The sequence below is a fragment of the Poecilia mexicana genome, unplaced genomic scaffold, assembly GCF_051168715.1.
Source record: "Poecilia mexicana isolate PSO_F unplaced genomic scaffold, ASM5116871v1 scaffold_1, whole genome shotgun sequence".
Classification (NCBI taxonomy): domain Eukaryota; kingdom Metazoa; phylum Chordata; class Actinopteri; order Cyprinodontiformes; family Poeciliidae; genus Poecilia; species Poecilia mexicana.
Window position 1 is genome coordinate 15,189,341 of NW_028263370.1, and position 18,948 is coordinate 15,208,288.

General features: G+C 39.1%; 1 protein-coding gene across 1 annotated transcript in view; it reads left to right on the plus strand.

The window, feature by feature from the left end:
- Window positions 1–18,948, plus strand: part of rhbdl3 (rhomboid, veinlet-like 3 (Drosophila)) — a 71,204-nt gene that overhangs the window by 22,405 nt on the left and 29,851 nt on the right. The window contains exons 2-3 of the mRNA XM_014991963.2: window positions 10,108–10,266; window positions 17,913–18,137. Of these exons, the coding sequence (XP_014847449.2) occupies window positions 10,108–10,266; window positions 17,913–18,137 (384 nt within the window). The remainder of the gene's footprint in view (window positions 1–10,107; window positions 10,267–17,912; window positions 18,138–18,948) is intronic.

Here is an 18,948-nt window from a genome sequence, read left to right on the forward strand (position 1 = left end):
TCAATGCTGTTTTTTTTTTTTTAAAGCTTTTATTAAAATAAAACTGAGAAGAGGAATAGTGGTCTCTCGGAGAGCAAAACTGAGGTAAGGCGCTTCGGTTCTGTGTCACACAAATCCTCTGTAGCTGTTTTGTTCTGTTGGTGTGGAGAATACAGGCTGCCATCCAATGTAACATAAAGTTTAATTAGACTATTTATCCTTTTTTATTATAATTAGATATTTAGCCAAGAAAATTTAATGGCACTTCTGGTAAACAAGCTTAAAATGAATTAACATTTTATTACAGCAGCATAATCTCACGCTTAAAGACCTCCAGCTTTGAATTTAAGTTCATCCATTCAATGGAGGAGAAAAAAATCCACGCTAGCAAATTGTTGAGCCTCTTTTGCCAATAGAACAGCACTTAGTCGTTTCCAGTAACATTTCACAAGGTTGGAGTTGGAGCATATATCGGAATATTTTACAATTTCATAATTTCTCTGGATTGTCCACACTCATGTGTGCTCTCTCATGCTCTCTTTTCTTTAGCTTTCTTGGCAAATTATCTGTAAAATGTAGGCTAATGGCCAAAAATGGCCATGAAAAAAGGTTGATTTTTTCCTGTCTGTCTGTGTCCATTTGTGTGTTTATTTGGATTATCTCATATAATAATGCCCCGTTTTCAGCTTACTGGTAGAGAATCCCTATATAAAATTTCCTAGTATTTCTAAGAGTTCATTACTGCTACACTAGACGATGAAATTACAAAGTTGACCCAAAGTTTTTAAATCGGGGAACATTTCTCCTATTGAAGTGACCAGAAGTCTAAATCACTCTCCAGCTTCCTGATCCCCTCTTTTCCTGGTTTCTTTTTTTTTCTTCTTGCGTAATAACTGTGCACAACTCATTTTATGCAGCAGTGTAACACATGAAGCTTATCAAAACTGGTTGCTGACAGTACCTGCTGAAACAGAACGAGAGCGTAATTTTCCCCCCTTTAGTGAGAACGTTTTCAGCCTCATTTTAATTTCATGATCACAGTTTAACACATCACATCTCCATGCCTGTCAGTGACTCTACCTCTTGACTTTGATCTTTGGAGTGATGTCAGCTGCCGGTCTGTGTGTTTGACTCACCATTTCTGGCTCCCCGCCCCTAAAATTCAGGGCCTCTGCCTGCTGACAAGCTGCCAGCTCCACTCAACCTGAACTAGTCCCATAAATGAAGCCAAGTCTGGGCTCCGGCAGAGGAGCAGATGATGAATCTCTTAACCACAGCGCGTCGCCTGGCCTATAGTGACCGGTAGCGCTGATAATGTACTCCTTCAGCTGTGTCAGATGATGTGACAAAAGAACGTGGATGTGTGTGAGGGAAGAAAAGGAGACTGTCATGGTTACCTGCCTCATTAACATGAGAAGCTGTGAGTCTGTGTGAGTGTTGTTCCATTATGACATGTTTGAATGATGACCAGAGAATGAGGTGCCCCTGGTTTTGCAGGTCCTCCCTGGTGCTTCAGTGTAATTAGCAGGGAGACTAATGAGCTTTAACAAGGCAGGCTTTTTATTAGAGCTGCTAATTGCACCATGCCGGTGCTGTACTTGGGAAGCAGAGCGATGTAGACGGTATTAATTTTCTAGTAGATGTCAGTTCACACAAGCAATCCATAACACTGAACACTGTGCAGGTCTTTGTTTTGCTGCTGAAAGTCTGACTTTGTCACCGTTTTCCCCCATTCTGGCACGGCCGTTGACTCTGTCTTGCTGTGTTTCAATGGTTCTTGCTCGTCTCCGCTTCTCTGGATTCGGATCTTTTGAGTTGGTGCCCAGTCCAGTTGTTTCTGAGCTGCTTTTGCATGTCTGGGAAGGCACAGTGGGGCTGCAGTTCCATCAGGATGTTTGTTTAATCTGTTTAGACCTAAAAACAACCTGGCAGCCATACCCATAAGCATAAAAACATTTTGGAGAAGCAATGATCTGGTCAAATGAAACGAGTCCTTGCACGTATGAGTGGATCTGGTAGGGATCTGTAGGCTTTTTTGGTGACATGCGACTTGACTGAAATAAGTTAATTATGACTACTTTAAATCAATATAACAGTAGTATCTTAAAACAAAGCACAGGTGGTTCAGATCTTTAAAGGGGCCGTATTAAGTATCTTCCAGGAACATATTCCATTTTATAGCACAATCAAGCAACTATGTTATCTTCAGTTGTCATGAAAATGCTGTATATGTCAAATATGACGTGATTAAACAAAAAAAAAAAAACGCCTTGAAATTGGCCTGTCTCTTTAAGAAGTGGCTTCTCTTTCTGTTACTCTGCCTTCAGCAGGTCATCACAACAACGTTTCTCCATTATGCCATGTGCAGCTGTTCTTAGAAGCATTGGTAAGTAGTTTGTATGATAAGCTCAGCAAACTCTCAGTTCCACCAGGTGTTTGCTAATTGCTGCTGCTGCTAGTCTGAAGGAGCTGAGTGTAGAAGGTAACGGGGCGGGCTGCTCTGTGAGGCAGAAGCTTGGCTGGGGACTGCAGGTCCGAGGAGGAGCTACTAGAAGCGAGCGCTTAGGCAACTCCGAGTGACTGCCATGGGAGATTAAAGGATTTTCACGCAGAAACAGTGGGTTTAACATATGATAACCAGGGAAACATCTCTTTGGCGTTTTTCAGATCTGTCTTGCTGGAAGAGGACACAGGGGCAGACCCAGACCTCAGTGGAGAGCCCATTTCCCTGTTATGGATAAGTAGAGAACAGTAGAGGGATGGAAACATGTTTAAAATAATCTGTATCATGATTTAATTTGTTTTTACTTGACACATGAATGTAGTTATTTTAATGCTGTTGCTAAAAGCATGACAGAAAACTTGCATAGTTTTGAAAGCTACGTTTTAAACATGAAAACTATATCTGTGTGGATCTTTGACGGTGACTTCTATGACCAAATCCTATAAACTCCTTATCAGAAACTGCCTGATCAGTTTCTCTTTGCTCGGTGTTTGCTGAGCAAATTCTTGTGGCATTTCAACTTGATTTTTCTATTCGAGATATTAAATTTGACCTCCCACTCAGGTTTTTTTTTTGTTTTTTTTTTTTTTTTTGTATAGTACTATTTCACAGTACAACAAAAACAATGGGAGAATAAACAGAGAATCAAAGATGTTGAACAACTGGAGCGAGTGCAAAGGCTCTAAAAGAACTCATGAAACGTTTCCATTAATGACCTCAAATCTGCTCGCACAAATGCTGCAGCTGCCTCTTTCACAACAAGTGAGGACATTTTGCCTGAAGGAGTTTGCCTGACCACAGATTAATAGCACAGAGGAGCAGTGTGTGTAAGTACATGTGACTCCCTGCCTCCTCCTGTGCAGAGTGCATGCCTGGACCTCACAACTCTACAGGAGCCGATATTGACTGATTAATTGGTCGTCCTGCTTGCTCCTAATTGCCTGCCGGTGTTTCCCTTCACAGCACCAAACAAGCCAGTACAAAGAGCCTGCTGGACAAGTTTTGTTCCTCTATGAAAGGCTGGATTTTCAGTTTGATGTGCTAATTAGATGGTTTCTTTTTATATGCATGTAAGAAAAAACTATTTTCCCCAGCAGCTTGCTGTTAAGTTTAGAGCCACTTTATAACTATGGAGAAAAAGGGAAATAATTAGCAGAGCAAACAACACGCAACTTTTTGAACTAAGCTTTTGTGATTCGATCAAAAACATCTCATTATGGTTTCTGTGCTTGTTGACTCCACGATGGAATCATCTGTTGCTTAGGACCCAACCCACCTGTGTGACTTAAAATCACACAGGTTTATGCTTTTTTGTTTTTTTTTAGCAGGAAACTTCAATATTGTGAAACCTCATTATTTGGGATGACTTTTCAGCAAATGTTTACAGGGATTGGTTTGAAAATTGCTGTGCACTAATGCTCTCACTTAAGCAACTTTGCAAAGAAGAATAGGGAACATATTTCAGTCTCCAGGTGCACAAAGCCTGCAGAAGTCAAATGACGTCACCATGAGACACTTTGAGGTTTGGGGTTGTAACATGACGACGTTACTAATTAAAGGGACGCACTTCTGCAGTTCATTGTTACATGAAAATTCAATATGTATAATTTTCACGTTGGTGAATAAATGTTTAATAAGATTACTTCTTTACAGAATCACATTTAGACCATGTCATTTGGTATTAAGTGTGTATTTGTGGCAGCAACTACTGCAAAGTGTGTACAGTGTGTTTCCTTGTGCTGATTAGCCACAGCTCCTGTATAGCTCCAGCCTGCAGGTAGTAATTATTAAAAAAAGGATTTAAGAAATTATTGACTCCACAGGCAACATCCTAGTTTATTTATGCAGTGCTGTGCACCTTTTTGTACCTTTTCAGTTTTCAGATAGCAGAGACATGGCAGCAGCAGGCTAAAGCTCTTGTGTACGACTGTTTCTGCATGACGTAGGTCACATGTGCAGCTGAATGACTGCTTCATGCCTGTTACTGCATGGACCCCGAGGGACTGCATCATTTCTGACTGTGAAATTAGATGACCTGATCGGGATAAAACTTCAGTTTCCTGCCATGTCGGTTTGTTTCACACCATTTCATCTTTATTAATAACAAGAGAGAGTGACTCTCCGGGTGACTTTCAGAACACATCAAATAAAATAAAAATTTTGTTGTTTTTTTTCTTACAAAGCCCATGCTTATGACGAGACATTTTTTGTTTAAAGTTAAATTATTTAATCAAAAAGTTTATTATTTTCAAAATGCTTTTGGAAAGCAAGTTGGAATATGACTTTGTTTAATTTCTAAGATTGTACTAATACAATCTCAAGCATAAGATTGTCCATTGAAATTATAATTTCAATGGACTTTGCAATTGCGATTTTGTAATTGCAAAGCAATACTTCGACATAATATTTGTAAAGATACAATATCTCAAGTGTCAGGAATTCATAGTATATTTGGAAAGTTGGAAGGACTCTAAGCCATCACCCCATGTAGATTTGTAGTGACCGAGTTACTGAAGCTTACAGCGATCTGCAATTTTCAGTAGCAATATTGCGACCATGTATTTTTACCACGTCAACCGAAATGATCATTATCAGACTCCCTGAATAAACTCAGCTCCAAATACCAATTGTTGGTTTACTTTTTGTAAGTTAGACACTTCCCCAAAGAGCCAATGGACCACATTTAGCAAATTCAATAACCAAAGTACTAAATAAAGCCATTAAATACTATATCATAATATTGTCAGTGTAAGTCTGGGGAGCCTAGTGGCTACAGAACTAAATATAGTGTCTCTGCAGCATAAGCTGAGTTTGAACAGAGTTTTTATGCAAATGCAAAAATGAAGTGGTCTGTGCTCTGACTGGTACATAATGGCACAAATTCCAACTCTGAAAAACAACTTTACTATTTAGGTCTACTTTAGTTGTGGGGGAAAATAAGGTTTTAGGTCAAAGCATGCCACGGGACGGGCTGATGTGTGGACATGACATTGAAAATATTGATTGAATACGTTTCATGAACCGGATGCCCTGCTTACACAATGAAACGATGGTTGTGCTATTGTGTCACAGTAAAAAGCCGGTGACTGAGTGAGAGTAAAAAGAGGAGTTTAAAGGGGGCCTATGATGCAAAATTCACATTTTTGCATGTTTTTATTCTTACACTTGGTAGGAGATTCTAAAAGCAGCCCAAATACTTAAAAAATATCTCTATCCATATCTATATCTATATGTCTCTATAGTATTCAACCAAATGGTGTTAGTTAAATGCTAGATGTAGTTGGTATGAGTCACGCCTTCCAAAAAGTTATTGTCTTTAAGATTATTAAACTTTTGTTTTCAATTGTGAGATGATGATCTTGTTTTGTTTTGTTTTTTTCTTGACCTCCTGGATGAGCTGTCAGTGACCTCTTCAGAGTAATTTTGGCAGACCGGCCTGTGCTGGGAAGGTTCACCACTATTCCACGTTTTCTTCATTGCAGGAAATATCTCCACTTCCTTTGTCTTTCCAGAGTGATACATGACAAAGACTTTTTCTCATCTGTTCATCGTTTGCATTGGGAGATCATTTAGCCTACTTCATTCTGTCTGACTGGTCCTATTTAAGTGATTTCCTAATTCTACAGGTCTGGCAGTCATCAGGTCTGGTTGTTGCATGATCAAATTGAACTCAGCTCTTCAAAAAAAATGTGGTTAATAACTGTTTATCTTTTTGATTTTTCATAATGTCGGGTTGGGTGCACATTTTCTTTTCATCTTAGCAAATAATTATTTGAAAACTCCACTTACTCAGCTTATCTTTGTTTGACATTAACATTAGTTTGATGATGTTAAATAAAAAAAAAGGACCCAGGTACTTTTTTTTACTGCGCTTGTATCTTGGCTTGATAGCAGTCGTGCTGCTATCAAGTCGTTGTATCCTCTGACTCATATTTTTCTCACACGGGCTAAACTCCCATTTTGCTCTGACCGTCTCCCTTCTGCTCCTCAGTGCAGCTCACTGGAGCAGAGTTGGACCTGGATGGTGACCCGTATCACTCCAGGTCAATGAGATCCTGGAGTCAGACTGGTCTGACACTCTGTGGTGAACTTAATCAAGTTGTTTTTAATGACCTCCTGTCAGGCATGTCTCTTCTTAAGTTTTAATGGATGTAACAGGTTAATATGCTCCGTCCTGTAACTACACCCAGTGCAGTGTAAGAGCGCATACTGTCAGTATAGTCAGCCACCCGATATAATCCCAGACTTTGTTTTCCTTGAAGTTATTTTTTAACATATTTCCCAGTGTGCGTCGGGGCTGCTGCATTTCTCCAGGCTCTCTATGCAAATGTAAACTCTACGAAAAATCTCCCTGACCCTCGCAGTCTGCCCTCCCTCTTCTTCCATAATATTCAGCTTTATGAAAATGAGGCTGAAGAGAAAAAGCCCTGCATTGTTACCAGTCTGCCCACCCCCAGGCTCCCTCTGCATGCAATGCAACCTCACTGTATATCTTTATCCCTCCTCCTGCTGTTATTCTCCTCAGCACTGACAGCCTGTTTGGAAGCCCTTAATATCACTGCATGTTAATGTTTTCAGATTTTAACGTCTGTGTCAGGATCCATGTGTGAATGCTTATTGCAATCTGAAGGGGTCTTCATCACTCCCTTTCAGCTTTTTGAAGACATACTGCATAAACGTTCTTGGGACAGCATGCACAGTATGTTGTAATATTTTTTTGTTATCCTAACATTATTTACTGCACAATAAGAGTATCTCAAAAAGTTGATTTTTCCTGCATTAATGATTAGATATAATATGAGTCCAAGGGTTTTATAACACTAAAATATTCGATTTTTGATTGAGATTCTTTTTTTTTAACACAGCAGAAACACAGTTTTAAGAAAAAAAATGCTCTGATAATGTCACTTGGAAGGAACAAATACTTTTTTTCTCTGATTAAACAGTAGGTGTAGTTAAACCCTGCTAAACATGTAATATAGGAAAAATGAACAATTTAATGGTTAGTTTGGATTTTATTTTTATTTGAGGTTCTGTGAAATCACTTTGAGGTTGCTGAAAATAAATTCACAGCGGTGGAAGCTAACTAGCTAGTCGGACGTGCTCATCTTTTTAGCTGACTTAGACATTTTAAAGCAACTGAAACTGAAAATGTTCATTTAAGTTCACATATCCTAACATTATTAACCACACAGTAACAAAGGAGACAGAGGATAGAAGGTAATCTGTGTCGACTGAGCAGCCATGACATTTTGTACCCAAAAAACAGCCACACAAGTTGCATAGTCAACACAATTTACCTTCTGTCCTTTGTCCCGTTTGTCGAATTAATCCAACATTTGAACAGTGGAAGGAAGCAGGCGTACCCCGACAGAACCCGCGCACTCCGTGCTGAAAAACACCAGACTGGGATTCGAACCCAGCACCTTCTTGACGCAAAGCAACAGTGCTACCACCTGCGCCAGCGTGCAACCCATCCATACAAATATGTAGACTTTAAACATTAATGAGTATCTCTTTCCTACAAAATTAGTAACACAACATATAACAGTATTTTAATCTAAACTTTAAGATCCCCTCAGCTTGATTGTGAATACGGTTTAATCTGTAAGGAGTCAGTTTTAATTCCAAGCTAATGAAGAAATCTAAGTGATCATAGGTTGAGAGTATGCGTCTGTGCACCACACAATGTGGACCTGCGTGCAAGGGAAATAATCACTGGCTTTAGAGAAGGGACTGGGTAATGCTTGCATGAAATTGCCTTCAGAGGCCTATTGTGCAACGACCCACTTCAGCTCCCCCCAACCAGCAGCCAGCCTGTTGACTTCAAGGATTGTTCATTCAGCTATGAAGCCTGCGGTGTGGCAAAGTGGGGCGAGGGATGTGTTTGCGTGTGTGTGGTTTTTGGTGGGGGGATAGCGGATGGTTGTCTGCATCTGCGAGTGTCGTGAAGAGAGATTACAGGATCGTTTGCTGAAATCTTTTTTCCAATCAGGGACCTCACATGTTTGCAGTGCAGAGAAAGTTGAGGGAGAAAGTGAGAGATGGAAATTGGGTGAGGGGGCGTGATGTGTTGTTGGGTGGTGAGTGACAAGGGAGGGGAGGTGTGTGGTGTGGGTCTTGGATTGGACTGTAATCCCTTAGTCCTGCAGAGAAATAAGGCCGCAGAGTCTGGGACAAACAATGAAACACGCTCTGAACATACTGGCTGTCTCACACTGTAGCTGATGTGGTTTCATTATGACAAAATCTGTTTGGAAGAAACTACTTGATCCGCTGGAGGAAAAGGTTGGTTCTTTGTTTTAAGTGTTGAGAAGAGTTTGTGCTCTATGTGTAAGATGAGTTACTAAGAGATAAATACATGAAGAACTACATGTATAAGTAATGATGACTCCATATTTTTTGGACTATGTGAAAAGCTACTGAAAATTTTCAAATTTCTTATTTTACATGTGTGTTACTAGTTTAGCTCACTCATTTTGAGCGACTCGTGGTCAATATTTTAACGCCTTGGCTTTTGACCTGTTGATACAAGTTTCCGCTGATTCTGATTTCTCTTTAGGAGAATAACAAACTATTTCTTTCTAAACTTTTCTTCAAGAATGTTCATTATTTATTTTTACTAGGAGGAGAGACAACATCATACGGGGTGTGTAAAAGAGTAAAACAGGATCTTGGTCATTTAAAAAATAAAAAATAAAAAAAAACTAAAGTTGGCGTAAAATGATCTGCAGTTTTTGTGGCCTTTATAGTCCAGAGAACTAGAAAGACCTGTAGATGTGAGGCTGCCACAGCAGATCCTCTAAGCATCACCTGCAGGCAAGGCGGGTGAAGATGTGGACAGATCGGCTGTTCGAAACCAACAAACTCCTACCTCCTGAGAGTGACGGCGCCCCAATCCACCTCATCAGCTGATTTTACAAACCCTTAGCTGATCCCGAGTCCACTGGGAACAACTATGAGACCTGGAAAATTCGGGAACTTGATGCTCTGTCACAACTGATAGGACTGACAGTCAGCAGCACATCTGGTGGACTGATACTTTTCTCATTCATTTCGCTTGTACACGCCAACCCCCTTTATTATGTGTATGAGAAGCTTTGAATATTGCATGTTTCATAAAGACGCAGTGGCACAGATGCAGCATGTAAAATATTTGCGTGTTGGTAGAATTATTAATTTGGTGAGCTTGTAGAATTGTTTTATGATCAATGCTTTGAGTGTCGTATACCTTTTTTGTTTTTGTGCCATTTCTGAGTCTCTGTAGGTGAGAGAATAGTTTCTTTTTTTTTTTTTTTTTAGATGTTTCAGAAATCCTAGTCAAAATATTTATTATATCTGTAGGTCAGTTAACAATCATTGGTTAGCTACAGTCAATTCAGTTCGGATACTCTTTTCTCTTAATGAATGAAAACATCATTTGAAAACTGTTTTTCCAACTGTATTTACTCATGTTATCTTTATGCAATATTAAAATTAATTTGATGAAGCGAAATATTTCAGTGTTGGCGCCTCCATCCCACCAGGATGGTGCAGGAGAGTTAGCATCTGATGGCGTCTGTGTTTCATCTTATCGTCTTTTGCAGCTCTAATCACTCGGCCTCACCTCTTGTTTTCCTCTGCAGTACGACCCGGAGAATTCAGGCTTCATCAGCACAGAGCGCTTCAGGGACCTGCTGGCGACCCACGGCTCTGAACTTGATCCCCACAAACTGGAAGTGTTGCTGGCTCTCGCTGACGGCAACTCTGATGGAAAAATCTGCTACCAGGACTTCGTCAACTTGGTGAGAAGTTTGTAGAGCTAATGAAAATAAAATATGGTTAGCAAAGCCCTATTTTACATAGAGCTGGACTGGTTGGAATAGTTGTTTTAACATTTATGAGTGGATAATAATTTGAGAACTGTTTTTAAATTTATTTACGCTACCCATGTCTGTCTAGGGCTGCGGCTAAAGATTAGTTTAGTAATCGATTGTTCTACTGATTATTCTGACAGTTAAATGATTAATTGGATAAAACAACCCACTGTCTTAATTGAATTAGTTGACGATTATTATGGTAATCAATTCATCATGATTAATTGTTTCAGCCTTACTTCTCATTTAAACACTTTCTAAATGATCCTAAACATGCAAGTGTGAGAAAAACAGCAGAATCAGATTAATCAGAGCGCATCATGTTTCACAGCACCGATCATGTCCCTGCATACATTAAAGATAGTTGGATTTGGACTTGACCTCACAGCTAATGTGCTCTGACCTAATGTGGTTATGCACACTGAGCCACACAATCTTTACACTGATCCTCAAAATCCATATTTCAAGATCACCTCGGCCGCAGCGTGGAGTTTTCTTCCCGACAGGAAATAACACTCACTCAGGTCACAAACTCCCTTTTTAACTCTCACCTTGCCCCACTTGCAGTTTCACCTTCAAACCGCAGCCTGCTGCTTATAGTCCTACATCTCACTCAAGTACCTCCATCTGGGCTTACCTGCTAAGGCAGGCTGCACTTTCATGCAGGAAGCTGAACCCGGGACAGCGTGGAGTGCTCTTGGAGCGAGATTCATCTCGCGGAAACCAATAACCGTTGGATTATTGAGGGATTGGGTGGGGACGTGCGTTTCTGCTAAAAACTGCAAGGAATTTATTGTCTGCCTCTCCCCGTGTTCTTTAGATGGTGGGTGAGGAATGAAGCCTGTAGGAATCTGGGGAAAATGTCAAAAGGAGTTTTTGTTGTGCTCTTTCCAGTTCAGGTCATGTGGGAGTCTGATGGTTACAGTGCGCTACAGGTTGTGGGACAGGAAGGTTTTCATTCTTTTTCTTCAAAGTCTCCATAAGAGCACAGGAATTGTGAAATGTTTCTTTGTAAGCACATAAACGATGGTAAAGAAATTCTGCGTTACGTTAAATAAGCTGATTTCTGTTGTTCCGTCTTTCAGATGGAAACATGCACAGTAGAGCAGGTTATACCTGAAAGTCCTTTGACAACCACAAACTCTGATGGATGCAATTGGGATGTTATGTGATGCATCAACACAAAGTAGTGCATAACTGTGAAGTGGCAGAAAAATTATTTTTCAATACTTTGTAGAGAAAAATTGTATTTCTGTGAACATAAATATGAATAAGTTTGCTGCTTGTGTGTATGTGCAGTTGTCATAAGGAGATTATTTTGTGCGCTTTTTGTGGTACTGTGCTGCATTTCATCCAGTCTGCTAAATTAGATGATTTCTCGCATTTTCACAGATTTTTGGAAAACCATTTCTGCAAGAACTTCCTGGTCAAACCGGGAGCAGTTAGCAGTTTCTGTCATTGCTCGGTCAGCCAGTTTATGTGGACAACTACGTCTTGGTTGGTTTGCGGCTGTTTAAATTCATATATACTTCAAAATCTGCTGGCCTTCTCCTTGGCAGTCACAACAATCATTCTGATTGCTACACTGCTGGTCAGGACATGTTGGTGGGGAGAAATTAGGGGGAAACAAATCATGTATCCTTTATATTTTATTTCACAAAAATGTTTAACATTATGTTGATCTGAAAATATTTGATTAGCACGTAAAGATGACATAATGCCATCAAATCACATACTCTCTGAGAAGCTGAAGTGAAAATGTAAACAACCCTCCATCTTTACTGCCAGCGGCTGGTCTCTCGTACATTTTTATCGCTACAAAAGTAAAGGTGGTCGGCAGGTAAAAAGTGGTTAAAGGGGGTTTTGAGGTGTAATGGATGGGGGCCGGGACAGCCAGAAACAGACTGTGAGGGGTTTATTTGGCACGCTATTTCTTCTTTGCACAGCAGCTCTTCCATCAGTGTGATTGTCAGTAATTGCCTCCTTGCTGCTGCATCACTGGTAGCATTTAAATTACTGGTCCCTGTTCCCTCTCTCCTTACGCTCTTTACCTTTACCTCTGTCTTTGTTTTCAGTTTGTCTTTCCTTTCTTTTGCTTGTCGCCTCTTTTGTCTCGCCTGTTTGTCTTCTCATGTTTAACTCTGCGTCATCCATCACTCTGAAGTATCTCCTTTGCGTAGACTGGCAAGGGAAGAAACTAGTCCATAACAGCTTTACATTTCCCCAAGTACCTCCGCTTTTAGTCTGCGTGATTTTGTTTTGCTCCCTAAGGATGATTACACACATTTTTGAAACTGGACAGCATATTGTATCCTGTTGCACATTTTGGTTACCGTAAATGTCGTCTTTAACAGTTTTGTGTATTGAAGGTATTCTTTATGTTGCCTCAGTGTTCTGTTAAATGTCTCCAGTCTTTGATTTGTGTTTAGTTTAAAGTTATTGTGTTTAGTGTGACATTTTAGTAGATTGTTTGATGCTTTATTGTAATCACTGCCTTGGCTTAAATACCGCTCAGATTAGCTTTGCCAGATCCACCTGCCTGACATGTTCTGTTCGTTTATTGCCAACCTTTCCTGTCGTTTCCTTGTGTCTTGTGACTTTGCCTGTTAAACTGAGCATTTGCTACAATTCTGCCTATGTCCTGCTTGCATTTGGGCCATACGCCACCATTTGCTGTAGCAAAACATAATGCCATTTTCGTCACTAGAAGTGATTTCGTTCAGTAACAGAAAATGTGAACATCTTAGCTCTTCAGGAGCGCAACAATAAGTAAATAACTCTGTTTTTACTATGTTTCAGATCATTAAACGAGTGTTGATATCAGACATCAGTATGAGTAAATGCAAAAAACAGGAGCTTTGGGTCCCTCAGGGTGTTGTTCGCAAATGAGGGAAAATGGACGAAGTTAAATAGAGGGCGAAAATACCAGTGCAGAAAAATAAAGGACTTTCCTCAAACACTTGCAGCTTTAAATGAAGCAAAAGGCATTTTCAGACTTGAATTTGGAAAACATGTAAAAACTCTCATTTTCCTTTAATTTCACAATTAAACACTTCTTTGTTTTGAACCATCACATAAAGTTTGAAAATGCACAAAAGTTTATAGTGGTAAGGTGACAAAATGTTAAAATATGTGGGACTAACTTTGCAAGAATAAGTTCGTTGAGAGTTTACTGTGTTGTAAAATAATGTTTAAACTTGACTTATGCTCGCTGACAGAAGCTGGACGGGCTCTAAGTTTATGCTGATCTGTGCACCTGAGTCATTTCCTGGTTTCAGCCCATGAGCGCAGTGATTCATTAGGGCCCGTGTTTGTGGCGCAGAACAGCAAGGCTATCCATCTGCAGCTGAAAGATTTCAACTAACACCCACCACTACTGATCACAGCTACTGAGAGCAAGAGGTTTGCTTGCTCCAAAGAAATATCCACCACTCTTATTTGTTTTTGGCAAGACTCTGTATGCATAAAAAAGGGGGATTTCTCTCCCCAAGGACACAGAAGCTATTGGTAACAACAACCACACATATTCACGTTGCATATTTGTTAGCTGGATTAAAATATTGTGTTGAAACTTGAGGTAAAGACTTAAATCCTTCCTTGATATTGTGATAAAAAACTAGAAAACCTTCTGAATCATGGCTGGAAATGATAAACTCAATATTCCTGACGAAGGCTCCTCTACATTTTGCCCTGATGAATGTGTGAGACTGTTCCTTTATTGTAATACTGTAACAGTTATGTGCACAATGACCCTAATTACTGGACATTATAATATGACTGCTCAAATTAATATGAACCCTTTATACTTAACTACTTGCTGCTGTTTCTTTTTTTATATATTTTTGATCAACTTGGATACTTTTTATAAATATCTTCTGAATTTCCTCTTATCCTCTAAATATTTCATCTGTGGAATATTCTGTGTACATACAGAGAAATGGGCTTTGTGCACTTTTTCTTTTCATTTTTGCTTGTTTGTTGACCTAAGAAGTTGTAACTCCAATGGTTCTCTGTTCTTGTCAAGGTTTTTGATTTTATTGGGATTGAAAAAAAAAAAAGATGTTTCTTTTCTGTTGGCGATAACTTCAATAGATTTCTGTCCAAGTTTCAAAATAACAGTTCAATTAAAGCACTGTTGAGCAAAAAGTTCAGTTTGGCAGATCAGTATATTCAAGGGATTTTCCCCAAAGATTGAGGGCAGGACCACTCTTTTTTCATATATATATATATTGATTAAGCTCAAAAAACTTTCTTACCCTTTTTATTTATTTCTCTCCTTGCTCTACTTTCTCTTCTTAGTCTATTTCTGCTCCTGTTTCTTTCTCACAGATGTCTCTGTCTCCTACAATGTGTCTTGTGTTGATCAAACGATGAAGTTGTCCCCTGCTGGATGTATACCCATTTGTCTTCGCCTCGTCTGTCTCGCCCTGCCCCTTCTCCTCTTGGCACCGGGTCAACACACAGAATGCCATTCTTTCTTTTGTGTCTTGTAAAAAAAAAAAAAAGGAGAGGAATTACAATCACTTCACCAGAAGAACTGACTGTCTTTATGCAACCAGGCTGCCAGGGGGCGGTCTGTGTGTGCACTTGCCTTTGTGTGGTCCAGAAGTGGCCAGGGTAACCTGTAATCATTTTCCCACAGTTTTCTGAATCTGTTAGTAAGACTAAAATAATTGGATTTTTCTGAACATTTGCCCTCCAAAGACCCTAGCCCTGTTTGAAGAACAATCTGCCAACTTAACTACCCGTGATTTTACATCACTTCTTACTGTATTTTCTAATAGAAAAGCCTTTTTTAACATATGTTTTCAAAGATGAATGTGATGCACATTCACTGACATGAACAGTGTTCCATAACACAAGATAAAGTTAAAAAAAGAAGCAATGAGGAGAAAATGGGACCAATTGATTCTCATTGTCTGACTTAAGTAAAGAACACAATAGTGATAAAAATGACCAAACTTTGAGAAGACATTAATATGCTAATGCACAATGCTGACTTGTGCAGATTTCTGTTAGGCAAAATTTCAGATTTTTCTTCAAGAACTTTAACAGCACTTAGATTCAATCCTCAAACGAATAACAATAAGCAGCACCGCTGTGGCATGTTAATCCTTCCTTTTATCTGCTGAACCCTGATCAATTTGTCTTTAACGTCTTCCTTTTTCTACCTTAAAATGGCCAGTGCTCATTTTTCCGTAAAAAAAAAATGCAGGATTAACATTTATCTGAAGACATGTGATGTATAATCTCTATTTTAGGGTATATGGTGGCATTCCAGTCAGTTTTTACTTAGTATTATTACTATTTTATATTAAGGACACAACAAATCTGAAACTGTACCATAATCCAAAGCATATCTGCAATCAAACCAACACAGAGTCTGTTGCATTGTCTGCCTGGAAATGCTTCCTGCAGCATGGCCCCCATTCTGCCTTAGTGGTCTGCCTTCGATTCTTTTTCACCTTTCGCACCATTTCCTTTATTGGTGCAGGTGTCACTTTTTACTTCCCACCACATTCTCTGAGGTTTCTCACAATGTGGAACATCTTGTACTGTTTAAACAACACTTTGGGACTTGAAGACATGTAAATATGTCCTTGCAGCCCTGTCCTGAGTGGTGAGCAGCCACAATGCACTTTTGTGCATAGACTAAGAGCTGCTGTTTTTCACCTGTCATTCTGGTGAATACAGCCGTTCCAAATTACTCAGGGTAACTACGAGGCTTTACAGCGTGGATTATTTGGACTAATGTAGGAACTTGAGTTCTCCTAAAGACTCTCGCAATGTGCAACGGGTCTGAATAAAGTTGTCCTCTTCCTGTTTTGTTGAAATGGTATTTTGAAGCACATCGGCACATGTTGTCCAAGTTTTAAGACAAATAAATCTAAAGCTGCCGGAGCCGGTTATGGATTATTTTGGGCTCCATTGAAAACATAATTGAGGATCATATGGAGATCAGTGTTATGAGCATTATTATTTCTCGTTGCTCTTATATTCACTTGTGCCTTTCTTCCATTTCTTTAAGAAGTTAGTTTCTCTCTTGGCTGTTGCCACATTGTCTTCTTTCAATCAATGTGGAGACTGATTTATTGTGAATAGTCATTGGCTCGAGGGCCTGACCATAAATACAGCCGGTCTCCCACACTGACAGCTGAGATCCTGCTTAATATTCTCAGCATAATATTCTGCCTGTTGCTCTGTTACTAACTTTTTGTGAGCAGAAAGGAAGCGGATTTAATGCGGTTACCTGGATGGTTCATTTGGATTATGTGTAATTTTGCTGTTTGACTGAGAAGCATTTCAAAGTCCAAAGCGTTTCTAAAACCTGACACAGAACACTCTGAACTCTGCTTAGCCTTTGGCTCTTCGATTATTTGAATTATTTTTAAATCACCTGCAGATTTACTTAAACATCTAAACATGGTTTTTAGAAATGAAAAGCCTTCAGGTGTTGGAAATGTGTTGCAAGACGGTTGATCAGTTTGATCAGGTTGTTCTTTGTTGGCGTTAATGCATGGCAAATTCTTATTTTACATCAATCACAAGACTGTACAGCAGCAGTGTTTTATTGTGGTATTTCTGAAAACAAGTGGATTAAAACAGGTTAAAGAATGTATTAGATGTATATGCATTATGTGGGATAATAATTTGAGCTGCTGGACCTCTCAGTGAAAAATTAATTTTTCTAACTGTGAATTTATTCTTCAGCGGAGTTGCATCTGTTCATGACACTGATAAAGTTAATTTAATTTAATTTAACAAACAAAAATACTGCTTCCTCAGTTTCAAATTTGTACTTACCCGCATGTTTTTTGTCTTTGAAAAAATGAATATAAAACATCTACTGCCGCCAATTATTTAGTTTTGCTGTGTTCTAAATATTTGTAAAATAACTTAAAAAGCCACTACATCCTTTAAGTAAAATTTTTCAGTCAAATGTTAAATCCAAGAATGACATCAGTATTAAGTCCAATATAAATAGTAGCTCTAGTTCCAGTAGATTGCATATTTGTTGTTAGGACTATAATATGCTTGCACCACATCCTGCCAGCTAACTCAAATTATTTGCTTCCCGCTACAGTCCATCTTATAGTAAATCATCTCGATACTTCAGCTTACAAATAGTTAATCTCTAACACCTTTACTGAGTAGCACAACAGAGAGCCTGAATATTATAGGTTTAGTCTGATATTTATTAGAAAACTGAAACAAGTCAAACAAAACCAAGCCCTTGATGTGGCTGGACCCACGAACGAGAAACGCATTCACATAAAATGTGAACGTTTGAAAGATTGACGAATACATTTCTGTGATCAATGTTTTTAAAGTATACAGCTGCAGAGTGATACCATGTTGCCACTCATATAAATATGATGAGTTCAGAGACACAGTGAAGCAGTGGGTAGTGCTGGTGACTGGGTAATAGCGCAGCTTAGGTGATAATAATGTCCGATGACGCCACTTAAAGTATCTTAATAATAAGCTTCTCTAATCTTTAACATCTCATTAACCTCCCTACCCTTTCAAACAATCTCCTAATCCTCTCTGCTCCTCTTGTTTCTCCTGGGCAGATGAGCAATAAGCGCTCCAACAGTTTCCGGAGGGCCATTCTGCAGGGCAGCAGGCAGCTGAAGGGCTGCAGTCTCAGAGATGAGGTGGGCTTGGGGCTGTCCCAGCGGCTGGTTCGCCATGTTGCCTACGAAACGTTGCCCCGCGAGGTTGACCGCAAGTGGTACTTTGACAGCTACACATATTGCCCCCCTCCTTGGTTCATCCTGGCGATCACCATTGCAGAGGTAAATTGGCTAAGAAGAAACTAAACTACCCAGTATGATTCAGACCTTGGCCAGATGCAGATTCCTTTCATTTTACAAATGTTTCATTTGACTGAAAGTAATGTTAACAGTTTGGAAATGCCAGTGAAAAAATTGAAAAAGCTCTTCAGCAATTACAAGAAGACTGTAAGTTTGATTGCTTTAGAGCAAATAAATATTAAGATTTATTCTCCATTTGTTTTCTTTTAATCTCTCATTTCCTGCAAACAACAAACTTCTTCTTTCTTGTTGATCTAAGTCTACCAGGGTTATGAATACTTTTAGGATTTAATGTAAGGTTAATGTGTCTTAAACATTTTAACCCTGCTTTGAGATTTTGATTAAACAAAATACCTTATGAGAGGATTAAGATTTGTTTTAAAATGCTGCTGGTGAATATTTTTTGAAAAAAGCAAAACTTTACTGCAAATCTCAAATTTTGAAGTTTTGAAGCATTATGGCGCAAAAGGCCCGTTATATCCTCAATGATCCATGACTTGGTTATGAACATTTTTTTTGACTGGACTCTATTAGTCATGCACATCTCAAATCTGACTTTTTAATTTTTTTCTTTCAAAAGTAGCAAAAATTAGTTAAAATAAAACCTTAAAAAGTCTTGTTTACAAATTGCAACAAGCCATGCAGGATCACTGGAAACGCGTGGAAGAATGTGTTCTTTCAGATTTAACCGAAATTGAACTTTTTGACTTACATTGCCAATCACAATGAACACACAAGACCCAAACATAGAGATGGAAGTATAATGCTGTGGGGGATACAGTATTTATCCTAA